The 20,241-nt window shown below is 36.0% G+C and overlaps 1 protein-coding gene across 1 annotated transcript in view; it reads left to right on the top strand.

Annotated features, from left to right (window-relative positions):
• NKAIN2 (sodium/potassium transporting ATPase interacting 2) overlaps positions 1 to 20,241 on the top strand; it is a 289,894-nt gene that overhangs the window by 51,914 nt on the left and 217,739 nt on the right. The window contains exon 4 of the mRNA XM_042815045.1: positions 7,566 to 7,646. Within this exon, the coding sequence (XP_042670979.1) occupies positions 7,566 to 7,646 (81 nt within the window). The remainder of the gene's footprint in view (positions 1 to 7,565; positions 7,647 to 20,241) is intronic.

Consider the following 20,241-nt stretch of genomic DNA (forward strand, 5'->3'; position numbering starts at 1 on the left):
TTTTTTTTTTTTTTTTTTTTTTTTTTTTTTTTTTTTTTTTTTTTGCTGTTTAGTTACAGAATAAATTCATTTGGGGATCTGGAATATTTGTAGCACCCTGGACTGACGTAGTAAGCTGACTGAACTGTAGAAAATGATAACTTATGTATTTCTATGGGCTTATTTTTATGTTTTGGGCATTCATCCCTTGAGCATTGTACAAAAAGTAAACATTTATGATGAACAGGGTGATGGCACTGGGACCATATTGTGCATCTTTCTCATGAAGTTTTTATAAATGGGCAGATACGTTTTCTAAGTTTTTCACAGAATTTCTGAATGGAAATTTTGTATTTTCTCTGTAGTGTTATATTTTGGTTATACAGTTGAATGTTGAAAAAAAAAAAAACAAAAAAAAAAATTCAGTACACAAAAGGAGGTGCCATATTATTCTCAAGCTTTTCCACTAAAACCTAAAGAGCTTTGAATCTAAGAAAAAGAAAATGGACAGATGAGTGAATCAAGTTAAAGCAGTAATGGAGCATTAGTATGCTTAGGATACAAAGAACAGTAGTTCTTAAAAGATATCTCTTCAGAAGTCCTTTGTGAATATTTTAAACTGCTGATATTTAAAATTATTTGCTCTTTTTGTTTGCATGGAAGAAAGGCAGTGAGTGTCTGTGTAGCACATTGTGCTTCTGTTTCATTTTTGATGTCACAGGTTTGAGATTTCTAATGGGCTTCTGTGACATTGGGAATTTTGCCTCAAAGGACTTCAGCTTTCCAGACAGCAGGGGTGGAATGATCTGTGTCAGATGTTGAGAAATGAACTCAGTCCTGGAAGTGCCTTTCCTCTCAATTGACTGTAATGGGGATCTAGACATTGCTCAGAGGAGGACATCTGCACTGCAGACATCTAAATGTGGGCAGATGGTGCCACTGGCAGTAATGTGCTCTATAGAAAACCAGCTTCTCTTGTGCAGGAGTTGGAACTATGTCTTCAGAAAAAGTGACTCTCTACTATGCATTCTATGTTTTTGGCACATCAGAAAATGGAAATAAAATAGTAAAAGATAAAAGAAATGAAGTCAGTCCCACCCAAGCGATTACTTCTTGGCTGTCAGTAAAAGGGAAGGGGTGAGTGGACATCACAGCACTGTGCTGAGCCCTGGGCTGTCCCTTCATCTGTTTGTAACCTGACCAGAGCATGCCTCAGCTTTTTTCTTGCCTTTTATGCTTAAAAATCCTTCCCACACACATTTAAGTAAAAATAGAGTTAATACATTTCTATATAAAGTCAGAGCATATAACTGAGTCCAAGGAGCTTGAATTCTTAAATATAGCCAGTGGATGTATAGAAGCCTCCAGGAAGAAATTTTAAGCAGCACTTGCTCTGTATCTGCAAGCAATGATAGCTTAGGAGTAAAAAACCAATCCAACAGTAATTTTCCTTTTGTTGTTGACCAGTTCTGATGTACTTGACAGTTCAGTAGCTGTCCGTTGGGTTTGACAGAGGACAGTAATTATTAAAGTGTAATGTAGATAAAGTAAAACATCATAATATTTTTTTCTTCCTTTTTTCTCTTTTACCCGAGGAAGCAAAGGGAAGGTGAAAATACATATTCATTTATGACTGACGGAAGGGTGAAAAGGCAAAATTTAGTAATGTTGGAGGGTTAAAATGTTCCTTGATAAACTCAAGTATACAAAATAGACCTTCATTATAGATTGAATAGGAAAACTCCAACTACTCAGAAATGTATCCTACAAAATCAATACATATTAGCTTGTCAACAGAAACTCATGAAGATGGACAGTGCTCTGGCAATGTAGCCATGATTAAAAAAGTGAAAAGCAGCAAGAAAAACCCGAGTCCTGATGATATGAAGAATTCAGTCAAGCAAAACTAGTGCAAGCTACAAGCCATGGCAACTAACGAACGATGAAAAGATTCAGAGAGTTCTGTCATTCCACAAGATCTTGCTAGTACATTCAAGGAAGAGAATAACTTTGAAGTTGGCTTCGTTGCATAAAGTCCTCTCCTGCCAGGAACATTGCTATTTGTTGTCAAGGCTACTGGCTTTGGCCTTGAGCTCTTGTTCATTGTGGACTGTAGATAACTGCTGTGCAGGAAAGACTTTCATCTAGATCATTAAAAGCAGAGCGTGGTTGCTATTTGTGTTTGGTTGCTGAGAGTAATGTTTTTTCTTTAAGCGGATATGTATTCAATAACTAAATCTCTCCTGGGTGCAGATTTTGTTCCTGATTACTATCTGGAGACACAGTGGTCCCTAACATTTCTCAGCACTGGAAGCTTCTTGCTGAAGGTTGGTTCCTTCCAGCCACCAGGGCTGGACTCAGTGCAGTACCACAATGCCTGAACCCTTGTCTGCTGTGTAATTTCTCAGGGTAAAGACTCTGGCAGTGGAAAAGAAAGAGCACAAGGTGCATATTAAATTAGAGAATGGTGCCTACTAGATGGCCGTGTGAGGTCACCCTGCAGGCTGCTGTGATTGCCAAATTGAATGGCTTTCTCCTGAGTGAGTCTGGGTGAGGTTTTTTACTCATCTCAGGAAAGAGGAAACAAGAAAAATGGAACTTCTGCTTTTTGATTCTGACGAGGTTTAGACAACAGCATAGAAGTTTACTGTAATTAATCAAAGGGGGTTCCTGTTTAGGAGTGTCTCTACCAAATATTAGCTTTTTCTGTTTCAGAGGGACTTTTTGAAGATAAGCAAAGATATAGACACCTCAGAGATTAATCAAATGAATCAAACGTTATCATTAACTTCAGATAGCATGTTGATGACAAGAATTCTACTTGTTATCGGACATGACTTAAAGATAAAGAAAGATAAGTTTAAAAACTCTGGTTTTAGGTGATATATTTTCCTAGCCAGGGGAAATTAAAGGAAAATAACTTCAGAAGCAAAGATAATGATAATTGCGGACAATTGTTACTGTGTTACTGGGAAAAGATGCTGGATTCAGGTTGATCTTTGAACAACTCAAGTACTGTTGCCTAGGTAGCAAAAATAATCCAATCTTTAATTCCTACAGTAAATGTCATTTCATTTTAGAGATGCTCTTAGGGTTTAGTTCTTTGGTTTTGGTTTTGTTTTCTTCTCCTGAATTAAATATGAAACTGTCTGAGGTATTCTATTTTCAGCTTTGGAGGAACCTAAGCCTAAAGTTATATACATTTGTAGAAAGAAAATATCTAGCAAATCACTAATCACAATAATGATTCAGTTTACTGCTGCCTATGAATTGCATAAAGTAACATCTTCTAGGTCTGGAGCCCTTGTATCTTTTAGTCAAATGTGATTGAAATTGACTCGCATATCCAAAAGCTATTGGAGTGTAATAGAAATGTAAGGTAAAGATTTGTGAGAAGAAAGTTCAAATTTAAATTAGCTCACAGCTATCAGAGTTGCTTACAGTCTGTACTTGGAAAGTACACGGCATATTTCTATTTCAGCCAAAGTAACCACACAGTTCTGGTGACCAGGTCTGTATCAAAGACAGTAGTGGGTTGTCTTGAACTTCAGTTCTGGTGTCCTCACCACCATTTTTCCAATTGGTTTATGAAATTAAGTCTAGTTATTTAATTTCTGTGGCCATCATTTTCACTTTTAGTAAACTGGAGATGGTGAAACTCAACCAACTTTGAAATGTGAAGAGAGTTATATACATTAGTACCATTACAGGAATTTTAATACTTCGGATCTCCTCTTACTAAGAGTGAAAAGGCACCTTAGGATATTTTGTGATAATTAACAGCAAACTTTCAAACTTGAAAGTTACATGGTATCAATAAATCATGAAGTCATTCTTTTCGTAATCCCTCATAGATTGCTATACTTTTTTTTTTTTTTTTTTTTTTTTTTTTTTTTTTTTTTTTTTTTTTTTATTTTTTTTTTTTTTTTTTTTTTTTTTTTTTTTTTTTTTTTTTTTTTAATGAATGGTAAATATTTTAATATTGAGAGCTTTCTATATATAATTTCTTTTCTGGAAAGAAATACCTTTTATGTATTGGCTACAACTTTGCTTAAAAAAGGAAACATTTAAGCTTCAGCTTAGCATTCCAGCTATACCACTTTAAATCACATATTTCCATAAAAATAATAAGCAGTGTTGTCATTGCTATACCTCCTGTCAGTATCTCATGCTTGGTCAAGTGTGTTCATCAAGGTTCTTGTCTTTTTGAAATATGACTGTTGTAACACCATGGTGGCTTCTGTCAGATAATGCTTCTGTCAGATAATGCAGCTGTCTTGAGCTCTTACATATGAGGGGAAAAAAAAAAAACCAACAACCATCTATAGCCTTCTGATGAACCCTTATAAAAAATTGTGTTTCTAATTAGATACATATAATAGAGAGTACCACAGAGATTTGTTCATTGTCACAGACCTTCAGAGCTGAATTTCTGTAGCAGTTTGCTGAAACACATAGACGACAAGAGGCATTTGTGACTGCACGTGATCCAGAGAGATAAGAGATAGATTAGATATGAAGCACCTGAAATAAGAAGCAGTGGGAAGCAGAAGCATTCTTGTATTTCGAGATAATTATATTCAGTTTATTCACAGGATTCAGGCAGCAAACACTTATATAACATTTCAAAAGGAAGGAATTTTTAAAAATACAGTTAAAAGATATTTGAAACCTCATCTGTAGTCCAATTATAGCAGATGATAATTAAAAAAGTATATCTAAAAGACATAAATTTTCCTTTTAGAGGGAATGGGGATGTGGTTGTAAAAGGAAGTAGACTATATAACAGCAAAGAGAACTTTCATTTCTTCATATAAATGTACGACTGTTTGCTAATAGATGCAGCTCCAAAGTGCCTTGGAATTTTCTGCTAAATGTGCTGTGCATAGGGGCGTTTTTACAGTATTTAGAATCAAGTGAAAAATGGCATGATCAAGTTTTGCTATTAATGGACTTTGAAACATAGTAACTTAATTCAAATTAATGGACTTAATATTTCCTTTAAAAACAAAACAAGTGGTAACAAGTGGTGTCCCCCAAGGGTCTGTCTTGGGACCGGTGCTCTTTAACATCTTTATTAATGACATCGATGAGGGAATTGAGTGCACCCTCAGCAAGTTTGCTGACGACACCAAGCTGAGTGGTGCGGTTGATACGGTGGAAGGAAGGGATGCCATTCAGAGGGACCTCGACAGGCTGGAGGGCTGGGCTCGGGTGAACCTAATGAGGTTCAACACGGCAAAGTGCAAGGTTTTGCATTTGGGCCGGAAGAACCCCAGGCACCCGTACAGGCTGGGAGGAGTGGTCCTTGAGAGCAGCTCGGCAGAGAAGGACCTGGGGGTCCTGATGGACGAGAGACTGAACATGAGCCAGCAGTGCGCTCTGGCAGCTCGAAAGGCAAATGGGATCCTGGGCTCCATCAGGAGAGGGGTGGTCAGCAGGGACAGGGAGGTGATCGTCCCTCTCTACTCGGCTCTTGTGAGGCCCCATCTGGAGTACTGTGTCCAGGTGTGGAGCCCTCAGTACAAGAAAGACATAGAGATTTTGGAAAGGGTCCAGAGGAGGGCAACTAAGATGATCAGGGGGCTGGAGCACCTCCCCTATGAGGACAGGCTGAGGGAGTTGGGCTTGTTCAGCCTGGAGAAGAGAAGGCTGCGGGGTGACCTCATTGCAGCCTATCAATACCTGAAGGGAACCTACACCCACGAGGGGAGTAAACTCTTCAAAAGGGCTGACAACAGCAGGACTAGGGGAAATGGATCGAAGTTGAAGGAGGGAAGATTTAGGTTGGATGTTAGGGGGAAGTTCTATACAAGGAGAGTGGTTAGGCCCTGGAACGGGCTGCCCAGGGAGGTTGTGGATGCCCCGTCCTTGGATGTGTTTAAGGCCAGGTTGGACGGGGTCCTGGGCAACCTGATCTGAATGTGTGTGTTTGGTGGCCCTGCTAGGCAGGGGGGTTGGAACTACATGATCCTTGAGGTCCCTTCCAACCCGGGTGATTCTGTGATTCTGTGATTATAAAACAAAAAAAACCCCCACAAATCTGAGGAATTAAAAGCATTGAATCTGATGCAAAACAGCACTTCAAAGAGAAATGCAAGAAGAATCCCACATAAGTTGTTGCTGAATTTAGAGAATGAGATCGTCATTCATGACAAACAATGGTTAGATATACAATATCTACTTCTTACAAAATCATATATTCTAAAGTGTTGTCTGCTTCATCAGTTGGTGAGGTAGAATAAAGGAAAGCAGAAAAATCCCAATAATGCTAAACATAATCGAGAACGGTAGCTTAGCAAAATTTAACTAGTTCATTTTAGAGAAAAGACAACCAAACATTAATTCTATAAATACTTGACAGAAATGGGTTGCTAATATAAAATGAGGAAGTAAACTTCATCTGTAACGGGCAGAGAATCGTGTCACATCTTTGTCATTGTATTTCACGCATACGCAGTACCATGAATGAATTTAGAAAACATGCAGAGTTGAATTATGAATAACTAGAGGATAGTGACAACAATCATTAGAAAACCAGCTGTACATCCAAAGGTTGTTAAAGTTGTTGCTCTTAACAGTGTCAATAGCAGCTCAAACTTTGTTACCCAGTATCCTCCAGCAGTACAGAAAAGAAATGTAGTTTCCAATCTCAGTATGTGAGGTGTTCTGAATAGAAAATAATATTAAAGTATTGGACAGAAGGAGGAAAAATATACTCCATTACTCATATGAATATACGCAAATAAGGATTTCAGTAACCACCAGTGAACAAATTCTGAGCATGAATACTCATGCTATACATTGTAGCTAAACCTAAAAGCAACAAAAAAGAAAATGGCAGTTAAAAACAGTTTGCTCCTGAGGAAGCTCCTGAATAATTTTTAATTGTGTCTTGGAATATGGTAAAATATGTTTATATATATAGCTGTTACAACTGAGGAAAATCTCTACATATTTTGTAGAAATAACCAAAATGTATATATGTATTCTTGAGAGTACAGAATTAATTAATATAAATATTAATTAATATTAATTAACATAAAGAATAAAACTGAAGTGTTGTGAAGTACGGTAATGTAAGTTGGAAATGACCCACAAGGCTCATCAAGTCCAACCCCTGGCTCCACACAGCACCACTTAAAGTCCAAACCCTATGTCTGAGAGCATTGTCCCAACACACCGTGAATTCCAGCAGCTCAGGGCCGTGCCCACTGCCCGCTCAGGCTGAGCCTTTCCCTAACCCACACTTGCCCCACTCCTGACACAACTCCATGTTCCCTTGGCAGTGTCACAGAGAGCAGAAAAACAAGAGATTGAGATTAGTCTCATATTTGAATTATTAGGTCTACGATCTTTTTTTCCATATACAGATTTTGTGGTGTGACCAAGTACTCATTAGTTCATGCTAGACTGTGTCTATGAAAGACAAGAATTTATTTTTGATTCTTTTTTATATGTAACATTTTATTCATGTGCACAGTACCTACTGTCTGTTTTTGAATTGGATTGAACTGAGGGTCTAGCAAAATACTGTTAATTAAGCTGACTGTAAAATTACTAATGCATCATTTCTCTCTTTGCAGTATGCTGTCTGGCTGATCCTTTGGGTTTCATGGAATGTGTTTGTTATCTGCTTCTATTTGGAGGCTGGAGACCTTTCAAAGGTAATTTACTATCAGATACATTTAAACTATGGGTACTGTGTTAGCATTAGTTAGCTTCAGTTCAAAGGTTGTCTCTTCTGTATTAATCACTGGGATAGTATGATAGAAATTTAGAGTGTTCTGGATATGTTTAAAACCTCAGTCCTAGACATCTTCTGATGCCCACCACAGCAATGGCTTGTGACTTTTAAAGGAAAAATACCTCACTTGTTTTCCTTCCTTGTTTGAAATACGATTTGCGACACAAATTTCATCTGGATGAGAAATGCAAATTAGTGATTTCACGAATACAAAAGATTATTATCTCAATAGTAAACAATTTTTTTTATTACTTTTGTTTCTTACTGTTCAGTTTGCTTTTACTTAGCTGGATTCCTTCCAGGGGTCTTGCACCACAGCATAATAATTATAAAAGAAAGTATCATCTCTCATTAAAATATAAACTGAAGTGCTAGAATAGATTGTTATTTGGCTCTAGCAATGTTTTTTTTAACCTTGTACTCCTCATACAAATATTATGACTGAGGGCTTCAGTACAGTAAAAAACAAAAACAAAAACAAAACAAAAAGAAACCCTACAGGAAAAAACGTATATATTTTTAAAAAGAATGACGTATTTACACGGTTTTATTGATACTGTAAGTGATAACACGTAAAGTGGTAATTGTTAATGCACTCAAACCAGGATCTCAAACCAAAACCTTCTCTTTCTAAAGTGAACCCAGAGGACTGGCAAATGGTGGGATAAAAGATTAGCAATGGTAATAAGCTTTGACTTAGCCTAAATATTGCAGCCTGTGCTGAGTTATGTTCACAGTGGTGTGAACTGACCAGCAAGGAGAATTCTACTTGTGAAAGAAACTACATTCATCTCTCAACTCACGTATTTAATTGCCTTTTCTGAGTAAAGAGAATTTAGACTAACTGTAAGTTACAGGTATAATTCTCTGATCCTTTGTGAGTTACTGATGTGTTATGATGCAGTTAACACTTTTATAGGAAGAATGAATAAGGTAAAGATACTTCCATACTTATATGTTGTCCCAAATTGTAGAAAATGGTGGAAACTGGGATTGTTTAGACTTGCGTCGTCAAAAGAAAGTCATTTCCTGAGGCATTAAAATAATTTTCTGCAGGTAAACCAATGTTACACTTTTGGGGGTTTAATCCTTCAGATAAGAGCAGCTTCATTAAGATCTTGGCAAACATGTAGTAAATACAAGACTTTGCCTATAGTGTCTTCTATTGACTCAGAATGTTTTCTTTATTGCTAAGTGAACTGATGTTTGTAACAAACCCAGCACCTGTTGTACTATTGCACTCATCCCATCTTCTCCACCTGCTCATTTCAACCACCTGCATTGTTTAACGTTGGGATGCTCATAATGTCTTGGGAAGTGAAAGGAGATGGGAAAGAAAGTAGAAACTAAAAACACCTGTTTTTACTGACAGTATTTAAATTGGAATAAAATTAGCTTAAGAACACTGGTAATTGCTGCTTGGAACGAAATCAGACCAGACAACAATGCCTACACCTGGAACTGTTTGTTTCTGAAGACTTGAACTGTGTGATCTGGTCTTTCTCAAGCAACCATGTACTTGAGGTATATATTTGGCTGCAGTTAAACTGTTTCTTTGGTCTATAGAGGCATTATTTAGTTGGATGTGATCTGCCTGAGAATATCCAGTCAAGTACATTTCTCCACTTCTGGTTTTCAGGCCAGTAGCATTACTGACGAGAGGAAGAAAAGCAAAAGTAAACTGAAAACAGATTTTGGAAATGGTTATAGATTGACTCATTGCCTACAGAAGTCCTAATTCACATGTGAAACAACTTTCTCTTCTCCTTTCCAGCTGTGTGTGGTACACCAAAATGTCTCCAAATAATCAAATATCTTGCAAGATTTAGGGCTTAGAAATATGTGTACAATAGAAAGACACCCAACTATTTGGACAGACAAAACTTATCCTCATATTCTAGATCTTTAAAAGGCTCAAACTGCTTAGTATAAGTAGACATCTAATGAAACGGAACATTTTTATCTTTGTTTCTCAGTTATGTTCACAGGTCTTGCACTGAATCTCCTTTATTGTTTATATTCTCATCAGGGAGTAACTGCAGCTTAAAATCTGTAATGGTACTCCCATGTATTTTTTTTTATGTTTGAAATGGCACATAGAACCTTAAAAAAAGCTCTAGGTCTGAAATGGTTCTAAATAGAGAATAAAAAATAACCTTTAAATAAGTACCAGTGGGATGCCTCTGAGGCTGTAAACCATAAGAGAGGAGCCTGCACAGCATGGTTTTAGGAATTGATAGGTTAAAATTACAGCCTAATAATAGTTCAACTGGGTATAGTTTATTTTTATATGTATAATTTATAGCTTTCTGCCAAGGAGCAGAAAAGCTTCCTTTTCCGAAAGTTTTGAGAACAGCTTTTATTCTATGTGTATGTATACAAATTTTTCCGCTTTATCTATGGATACAATGGGAAAATCTTATTTAAATTGTTAACGTACCTTATTAAAATACACTTTTTAAACAAGTTATGCAGACAGGAGGTCATGACATTTTTACGACTTTTCCTTATTACAATGTAATGGGCTTGTAAGGACTCAGAAATTTTTAGAACCGTAAGATAGTACTGTCTAAAGAGGCTGAGAAGGCTCAAGACTCATTAGTGAATAGCCATACAAGTCTGTTTACATGCTACCATTACAGTCATATGTATGCTGTGGAAAATGGTGTCACACTCCAAGTATTTTCCAACTTTCAGGCATAGTTAATGTCTTTGCTAATGCTCTTTCACAGCAAGCTGAAATATTTATGTCTGAGATTTCTAACAAAGAAAATGCAATCAGTTTTTCTTAACCTTATTATATGGATCTGTGTGTGAATAGCTAGAGAGCCGACTTCTGAGACTTACTTTTCAGTGTCACACTTCAATAATATTTAATTAGTCTGTGTTACTATGATTTTTTGGTGAGTGCCGTTCTCAGTATAAGTAAGACTTTAAGCTTTTGGGATCTCTAAGTAGTCGTATTTAGTTTGGCCAGTGGCTAAGTCGGTGTATCATATGAAAAGCATAACCTTTCCTCTTAAACGAAACAAATCTGAAGTACACTAGTGAAATGAAAAAAAGGAAAAATAGTAGAAGGCATATATGAGAAACTGTGGTGATTCAATGACTTGTTTAAATATACCAGGAAAGAAAACAAGGAACTAGATTCAGCTGTCTTGGAAGAAAAATAAAAAATAAAAAAGAATCTAAAAAGTTAACACTATGCCCAGCACTTTTGACCTTCTTCAGGCAGAAGTCTCATTTGCATCTGTGTGACTAAGCTACAATGTCTGAATAAAGACCCTCAATAGAGAGTTCTGCAAATGGTCATGTAATGAAGAAAGAGCACCATTTGCTTCAAGGCTTTTAAAAGCTTCTACTAATGATGCCTGTGAATCCCACAAGCAGCAAAGAAGCAGAATAAGATCTACTGAACTCCCATTCTTAGTTTATTGGCCTTCTTTTCTGCGAAAAATGCATGGCTAAAATTGTAAGTGAGGATAGGTAGACGTGCTGCTGCCTGTTCCTGGGAGACAAGACAGATTCATGGTGCTGGATAAGGGGAATCGATTAGGATCGGGGTCCAGAGCAGCCCTTATGCACATGCTCTCATCCCAACCCTTAGGGATCTTCTTGTGTGTGACCCCACCTGTGTGACCAGATGCAGGAGCTCTCCTCTCACTGTAGTGTCCTTGGTTCCATGTGAATGTGACCAAGAACAGTTTGTGTGTGCTTTCACAGTTGCAGTTGACGTAGTTTCTGTTTGGGTTTCTTGACACATCCCTTAATTTTTCCAAGTAATATTGAAAGATTGCATTTAATATATAAAAACATAAGGTTATAAGTTTTTATGTTTTCTAACAGAAAAGTTAAGTGTCTGAATGTCAAATGCTATAGCATGAAGAAATGCCAGAATTAAGGTTGCTTGCATAAGCATAGTTTAGCTCTCTCTGTGCATTCATTTTTTTATATAGCTCTTAATTATGAGGTCATAATACTTTTCTTAATCTCTGTACAGCTTGGCCTATTTTAGAGATGAACTGGGTTTGGGAATTTAGTGATGTTGCCATACAGCATCACACTCCATGGATTGCAGTAGTTAGGAAAAGCTAAATAAAGAGGCAGGAAATAAATATATTGTGCTTTTCTTACTGTGTACAGCCATTACATATTTTTTTTCTTCTCAGAGGTCAGTATGTAATTCATTTCTGTATTCCAAGAAAATAAATCCTGTTTTTTCCACCCTACTCTGAAAACATGTAGAATGTTATGAAAGCTTACATACAGAATCATGGCACTTAGAAACCCTGAGCACATTGATAGTTATATTTACGTAGCTTAGCACGTTTACAGAAAGCCTGATTTTAGCACTAGTGTTCTACTGATCTTTAGATCTACTGATCTGAAATATTTATTTTAGATAAATACTAATTTGTATTCAACTGAAGTTACTTCGATTTCTGTCATTCCCTGGGTTGCACAGAGTTGACCAGGAACGTGAAGGAATAGGAAAGATTTAAAAAAAAAAAAAAAAAAAAAAAAAAGGCAAAAAAACCCCCACAGCTTATTTCTTAATTTCACTTCTAAATATGATACAAAGTACTGAATGGATTGTAGGTATTAAAATGTGAACTAAATAAAAGTACGTATTTAGCTTGTTTTCTGCTAGAAGTTTTAAGAGAAATCAAATGTTTCTAATACATTTTCTCCTACCCACCCTAAATATGAGAGCTGCTCCTAAAGTAGTGTGTCATCTTTTGTTATGTTGGCCCATGACATCAGAGGTGGGTGTTAGTTGGCAGTAGAGATTGAACCTTCCCACCAATATTCCACTACATTTTTCTGCTGTGTGAGAGATGGCAGCAGAGGGGCCATCTGACAAAACGGCATCTGACATGGAAGTACATATGAAGCAAAGGTATAGAATTGAATTCCTCCACGTGGAACAAATTGCACCCGCTGACTTTCATCGACTCTTGCTAAATGTTTATGGAGACCAAACAGCGGATGTGAGCACAGTGAGTGGGTGGTGCATTTAAGCAGTGGTTGACAGCAACAGTGGGTCAGATCCACTGCAGATTTTTTGGAAAGTGACGTGCAGGCTTTTGTTCGTTAGCTGTGCCTAAATGATGGTGACTTGAAAAATAGTGTTTTGTAGCTGAGAATTTTCTCTATCAAATGATGCTGTTGTGCTCTTTGTATCTGTTGTAATTTCCATGGAAATAAGCACGAGGCTTTACTTTCAGAGGACCTAGGTAGAAGATAACTTACACCACAAATTCGCAGTCTAATTCGTGTTGTAAGAGACTACATACAAGTCAGTTGATCCAACCTCGTGCTCAGGACAGTACCAAATTCAAAGTTAGGTGAGGTTGTTCAGAGTTTTAGCAAGCCAAGTTTTAAAAAATTCTAAGTTGTAAAAATTCTACAACTTCTTTAGTTCTAAACTGTTTACATTGTAAAATATTTTCCCCTGATATGTAGCTGAAATTTTTGTTTCTACAGTCTATGACATTGCCTCTTGTCCTTTCATTGTACCTCTGAGAAGATTTGTGCTACTGCTCAATTTCCTCTCTTTTGCTTTCAACTGAAATGAAGTACTTCAGGTTTCTTTTTGACTGTTCTGTATATGAATTCTTATTTCGAGGCCTACAGATTGGTACACTTCATAAGGAAAGAAAAAATCTAATTATCATGTCATAAATAATCAGTTCACTTTTCACAACTTCACATGCTTTATTATGGGAGAAAATTGAAGGGTATTTTATGTATTTATACAAATATTTAAAAAAAAAAAATCTACATATTAAAAAAAACCCTAAGTAATAGCTTAAGGAAAATGCAGAAAGGTAAGTTATCCTTATTATCTAGGAGAAGTAATACCAGAGGTTTCAATGCTTGTTGCAGTTTCAGCCAACAGAGAAATTGCAATAGTCCTACATTGCTAGTAGGGATAAATGGAGGGGAGAGGAAATATGAGAGCCATATTTCCTTCCAGTAGTCCATTTGTCCTCACAAACTTTTCCAGCAAACTACACACCTGCTAGTATTTTTCTATTTCAGCATCTGAACACTAGCAAGATCTCTTCCACCTATCTGTCTGACTTTCATATGCCACTGCTTAGATTGATACTCAGGAGCTCTGAAGTGCAGTTTATATCCATATGCAAATTAACTTCAATAATGCAAATTACTTCAGGATATGATTTGCATAGCTTGTCACTCATGCTCCTTAAAAACGTTGGCTATGAGTGCTGAGCACTTTAAGCAGCTAGTGTACTGTGATTTTAAAGGGATAGTATGTAGCCTTGGTGAAGCTAATGAAAGAAACAAAAGAAATGGGTCATTCATCTTCAGTGTAAGTCAGCTGTAGCAAAGCAATGAACTTGGCAACAAGGTTGAACATGAACTACTTAGAAATTCATTTGATGTTACTTTATGTCGATTAGTATAATTGTTATACTACTTTGATTTCGCATTTACTAATTATTTTTGTAAGGCAGTGGTCGTTAACAGTTAAATGTCAATGTTGTACGTTCTCTACTAAAACAACCTGCGGGATGTTTAATTTTGAACATATTACCTTCCTTGGATGTTGTTTTAACAGATGTCCTGTTAAGATAACAGAGAAATTAAATTAGTTTTCAACTCAAAGCATCTGGTTAACTTTGTAGGTAAATGCCTTTGAGCGGTAAATCTGACCGGGGTTTTCAGATAAATAGCTATCAGAATGTTTTAAGTAAATGACTTTATTTTTTCACTTGTATTACTCAGGGCAGATTTGACATGCTTGATCATATATCTAACAGATGAAAATTGAAAATAGAGCTGGCAACCAGCAGTGTTAGGTTATTCTGAGGATAGTTTCATGGGTAGATACTATTAAGTATGCTTACGGTTTCAGATAATTTAGTTTTGCAGCAATTTTTAAACCTCAAGATCTTTGCCAGCTAGAAGGTAAGTGGTCATAAAATTTAAAGTGCTTTACTACTGGAGAGATAACATTTTAACATAGATAAAAGTGAATTTTTATCTCTTTTATGGTGAAAAAAATCGTGATTGAAAATTACTCAAAGTATACAAAAAATATGAAAAATGTCCAGATTTTTCTTATTGCGCAGTGTTTATATTTTAAAATTTGAGAATGTGTTTTTTGTTGAGTTCATGAAAAATCATACATATGCCTATTGATTTACATATACGGGATATGCATGTATATCTAATAGTTACTGCGTGGAATACAGGAACATATGAAATTGAGTGTAGTGAAAGATAAAATTATGATTCTATATGGTAATTTACAAATGTGTGCACATAGATACAAGTATCTCTATATGTTCCAGTTATGTGGAGTTTCTAGTCTATCTCTTGAGATAATGCCATGCAGATTGCTACAAATCTTTCAAATGATACCGTGAGAACATTGCAGAAAGAAAAAAAGAACAACCGCATGTATTTATGAGATTACTTTTTAATATTTATTAATTATAATGTAGTACCATCTAGTGGCCCCAGTTTGATGGCAGGATGACATTATGCTATGAGCGTCATATAATGCATGTAATATAAATAGGACCTGTCCTGCTTATGACCAAGTGGTATTTTCTAATCTCCTTCACTTTTCTCTTCTTCATTCTCACTTATCCTTCTTTATTTTCACTTTTGAATGCTGTAGAGCACTACTGATAGCATTTCACCAACCGTGGTGAAATGGTTATGGGTGAAAATCTCTTAATTTTACATAAAATGAGGAAAAAAAACCACAAGAATTTATTTCCTGAATCACATTTACCTGAATGCACATTTGCTATAACAGCTCTTCTGGGGAGCTGTCTGTGCTTCATATAGACTGGACCTTCCCCGTGGATTAGGTGGGCTACAGAAGTAGCTAAGAACAATTGCTGAGGAGTTATTTAGTGGAAACTTAGGGACTCTGCCAGAGCTTATTTGTCTCTTTCGAATGTATGAAAACATGGAAATATGTTCTGTTCTTTAAAGCTATTACATTTCACTGTCTCATGGTATTTTCTTTCTTTCATTAATTATTCTTCTTGAGTAATATACAATGCATTAAAATAGTCCTTAACTATTTGTTGCTCTAAATGTAGCAATGGATAGAATATGCTTTCTCTACATCTTTAGTCACTCTAGGTATAAATAAGAAAATTAATAAATAAGAAAATAAGAAAAGTCCTTCCAACTATATTGGATAAGCTTAACCTTGTGAACCTGGACCTACCAGAATTTTCAAGGACACTCTAAGCTGACACTCTGGGAAGTTTTGCATCACTTGAATTTCAGAAGGAAATCATCCTAAACCTTCTGTTGCTGACAGTTACTTAAATTTATTCCACTCGTAATCCAGTAGGAAATAAAAATTCTGTATTGCCTTCAGCATCTTTTCACATATGAATAAGTATCTACTGAACCTAGGAAAACAACATGAGCTGTAAAACACTCTCCTTTTTTGATTCTGTGTAATATTGAGCCCATCCCACAGAATAGTGTGTGTGCAGCCAAGCAGTACAGGGTCATTTTGAGCACACTCCATCCTCACTGTAAGTGGTGCTAGGCAGTGAGTTCAGAGACCAGAAGACCATATGCTGAAAAAGGCTTCAGTGGCTGGCCATCTCATAGTGGTTCATAATCCGATAATGTTCCTCAATTGTTGTTCCCTTCTATTGAAAGTCCCCACTTCCACAGTCCTGCCAGAGTACTCAAGCACTTGAACATCTGTGTTCTATCTCTGGGCAAAAATATGCAGGTGTTTTGTGGGACATGACAGTGTCTTAAGCTACACCTAGAAGCCATTTAAAATTTGTTTACCCGTAGGCACTCAACTTTCCGCTAAAGATAGTAGCTCCTATAGAAGACACTAATAAAAGATCAAGAAGCAACAATACATTTAAGCTGTCTCAGATATTTCCTAGTAAATGTCTGCAATGCCTTAGTCATAGAATCATGTTGTTTATTCTGTACCTCAAGAGAATCGACTCTCATTTGTTAAATCTCCTAAAACATTTAAACACATCATTAAAAAGATATTTCCAGCAACGTAGTACAATGTAACTAATTGAGATACAATAGAAATTCTTTTTTCTCCTGCAGAATTTGCAGCATCAAAACTTTTTAGTTCATCTTGGATATTAGCAACCTCTCCCTGTTATTTTTGTTTACTGTTCCAATGAAATAAGTGTTTCCAAAGCTGCTACTGAAAGATGGTGATCTGTGATATATGGATAAATGAATTAGCTAAAGTTAACTTAGATAACTGTAGGATTTGATGATGAATTTTTATTAATTGCCAGTAATAAATTAGAAAAATTATTTTCTGGCAAAACATCATTGACTTCAGTGTTTTCACATGGCAGCTGACAGCATGCTCCCAGCTTGTTTTGTTGATTCCATATGCACAGAATGAAAGGGTAGCTATGAAAAATATTTGTTTTCCTTTCCTTATAATCCACAAAACTGGATGATTACCTTTGTGAATTTATCCTTGAAGCCTGAGTTCACTCTAGTGCTGACATTTTCAACACTTGTTTCTCTTTCAACAACATTAATTTTAAGGTGCATCCTATCTATTCAAGAATAAACTGCTGTACTCTGGCATTATATCCCACTTATCAGACTACCACAAAAGCCTATTTGGATAGGAATTGGATTCTGCGTTTTGAGGGTAGGATTTGATTGATTAAGTAACCTCATGAATTGAACAAAAGTGTGGTTTATTGTGGGTTTCTTTAAAAAGTCTATTCTTCAGCAGGCCACAAGGTAACTCAGGCTATTTTTCTTCCACTCTACGATAGCTAGCTAATTCAGCGATAATGAGGTGATCAGTAACGTGCTGTGGCTGAATATCTCACCGGTATCTTTAAACTGCCAATGAACCCTTTTATAGAAAAACTGCTGTTTGCAACATACAGAGAGGGCGATGATCAGAATGCTCACCTAAACTAATAACTAGACAAAAGAATGGATTCTCCTCTACAGATAATTGAGATGTACCTTACAACTTAGATGAAAAAAGAAGTTGCATTTCTCAGGCTTTCACCCCATCTTTAAAATAAAGAGCACTCCCTGTCTATTTAAGGGTTCCATACTTGTTTTATAATCAAATGCAAAATAGCTCTCTTTGCCTCCCCTCTCTTTTTCCCTCTTTGCTATTGTGTATTTTTTGCTTTTCTCATTTGTATTTTTCACGTTCCTCCTTTTCTCTTTTGGCTTGTTAAAGCTGAATGCTTTTTTCTTTTTTTTCTTTTTTTTTTTTTTTTTTAAACCTCGGCATTGCTTGCCACTGACCCATTTCTCTAGAGTTGTTCTTGCATACAAATGTATTCTAGCTGTTTGAGGCTAAAATTACAGGTTTTATTTTGCTTTGGAAATAAGGGAAATTCTGTATTAGAGTGCAATTTCAATTAGGTATTTATTTTTAAGTGCCACTTACAGAATACACCAAATGTTGTAATACTGAATTTCACTACCCTTTGTAACCACTTGCACCTTATTCATGTTGTCTTTCCACTTGTTCCCACAGATATACTTGGGTTTTAAGAACAAGACACCTGTCTTGCATCAGCAATGATGGGAATTCCTTTGTGTTAGGTGAAATGGAGTAGTTGGAACGTTTTTGTTAAAGATTGGACTTGTGTGCATTTTTAAGCTTCTTTTTTTTTCTTAATAGGATATTCAAAATCATGTTTGTGTAGGTGCGTTTGTTCTTTCATCTGGTGTGCAAAACAATACATTATCATAGAATCGTAGAATGGTTTGGGTTGGATGGGAACCTTGAGATCATCTAGTTCCAATCACCCCACTCCCCACACTATAGGCAGGGACACCACTCTCTAGACTATGTTGCTCAAAGCCCCGTTCAGCCTGGCCTTGAATGCTTCCAGGGAAAGGGCATCCACAGTCTCTCAGGGCAACCTGTTATGACATTGTATGATATCATAACAAAATATTGCAGATAAAATCTAGATAAAAACTGCTTTTAAACTATATATGTAACTATTTTCCTAAGAATAATGTAAAAATTTGTACCTTAGGTTGCACAAAAGTTTTCCATGAACATTATCCTTTACCTATCTGTAGTTCATACCAGATGTGCAAATGGCTGTTGAAGGCACACTGCTATGGGTAATAATGAAATAAATTCCTCCACTGGAAAAACTCATTCCGAAGCCTAGGGAGGAGACCACTCACTTCTATTGCTTAAAAAAAAAAACATGCACACACATGTATACTTATAAATGTGATCACACTTTTCCTTTCATTTAGCAGTGCCTTTCTGTATCTAGTTCTTTTTCTTTTGTACTATTTTTTTTATTTCTTTATCATCTTCTGAGCATAAATTCTATGGGAAAAAAGATACCCACAACAACAAAAAAAATCAAACAAGTGCTGCTCATGGCACTGTAGACTTTGTTTACATCGTGCAAACATACCCTAACTTCTTTTAGTTATCCTGTCTTGAGTAGTTCCTTTTCTACTTGCCAAATATTATCTCTGCCTTAGTGAATGGTGTAAAGTATTTCCATCAAATAAGTATTTTCAACTCAGTACAAGCATATATATAATAGCATATTTTTTGTAGAATTGGGAAGCTTTTGAGTTTCTGACTATTTATTTTGCATGATTGGCAAACAATCAGATTTCTAGATGTTTCCTAAAACTGTGACTTCCGTTTGCACTGTTTGCCTTCCTGAAAACTATGGTTTTAATTTTTAATAAAGGAAGAAGTTATGAGCTCAGACAGCTGTTTGGAAGAAGAGGTTACAGAAGTGCTTAGTAACAACAGACTATGATACTATATAATTAGTTTTTTTTCTCTTCATTAGCATATACAACCTGCTACAGGAATGAGAATATAATGATAATTGCTAGACTCTTGGGTTTTCACACTTGGAGATAGTGTAAAGTACAAATCTGAAGTAATTGGGATTCTTAAAGAAATGTCTCTCTCTACATAGTGATACTAGGAGCTCGTAACAGACTACGGAGACTTAATTTTGATGTTATATTTCCGGCAAGGCGTCTTCAGGAGATAATGGTACTTATCTTGATTCAGGGCTTCAAGTGAAAATGAGTGTAGCAATCTCTAACTTATCATTAGGGAATGTTTGTCTGTATCACAGTATGTAGCATTAATGATTCTGTAGAGCAGTATTACCTCCATATGAAAAGTCATTGAAAACTGAACTGTACTGAAAGAATTTTCACGGAAAATTTGTCTGGTTCATGTACCCATTCTGTTCATCATTAAGCAGTTCTATTTTTTATTTTTCTATCATTCCATTTTTTAAAAGCATACAAATGTCTCTGGTAAAAGAGCATATAAAAAGTAAAATAACTGTGTAAGATGACCCTCCCTTGTTTTGCTTTATAAAGAAACAGATATGCAAAATTGCTAAGAATCAAACACTATCTCTTTCCTATCTCATACAAGGTAGTGCAAAATATTACAAATATAAGTTGCAATTTGCATATAATTGCAATTTACATATAACTTGAGTCTAAGATAATTCACACAC

The sequence above is a fragment of the Centrocercus urophasianus genome, unplaced genomic scaffold, assembly GCF_019232065.1.
Source record: "Centrocercus urophasianus isolate 14NV4802_14NV808 unplaced genomic scaffold, USGS_Curo_1.0 seq_10, whole genome shotgun sequence".
In the NCBI taxonomy this organism is placed as follows: Eukaryota; Metazoa; Chordata; class Aves; order Galliformes; family Phasianidae; genus Centrocercus; species Centrocercus urophasianus.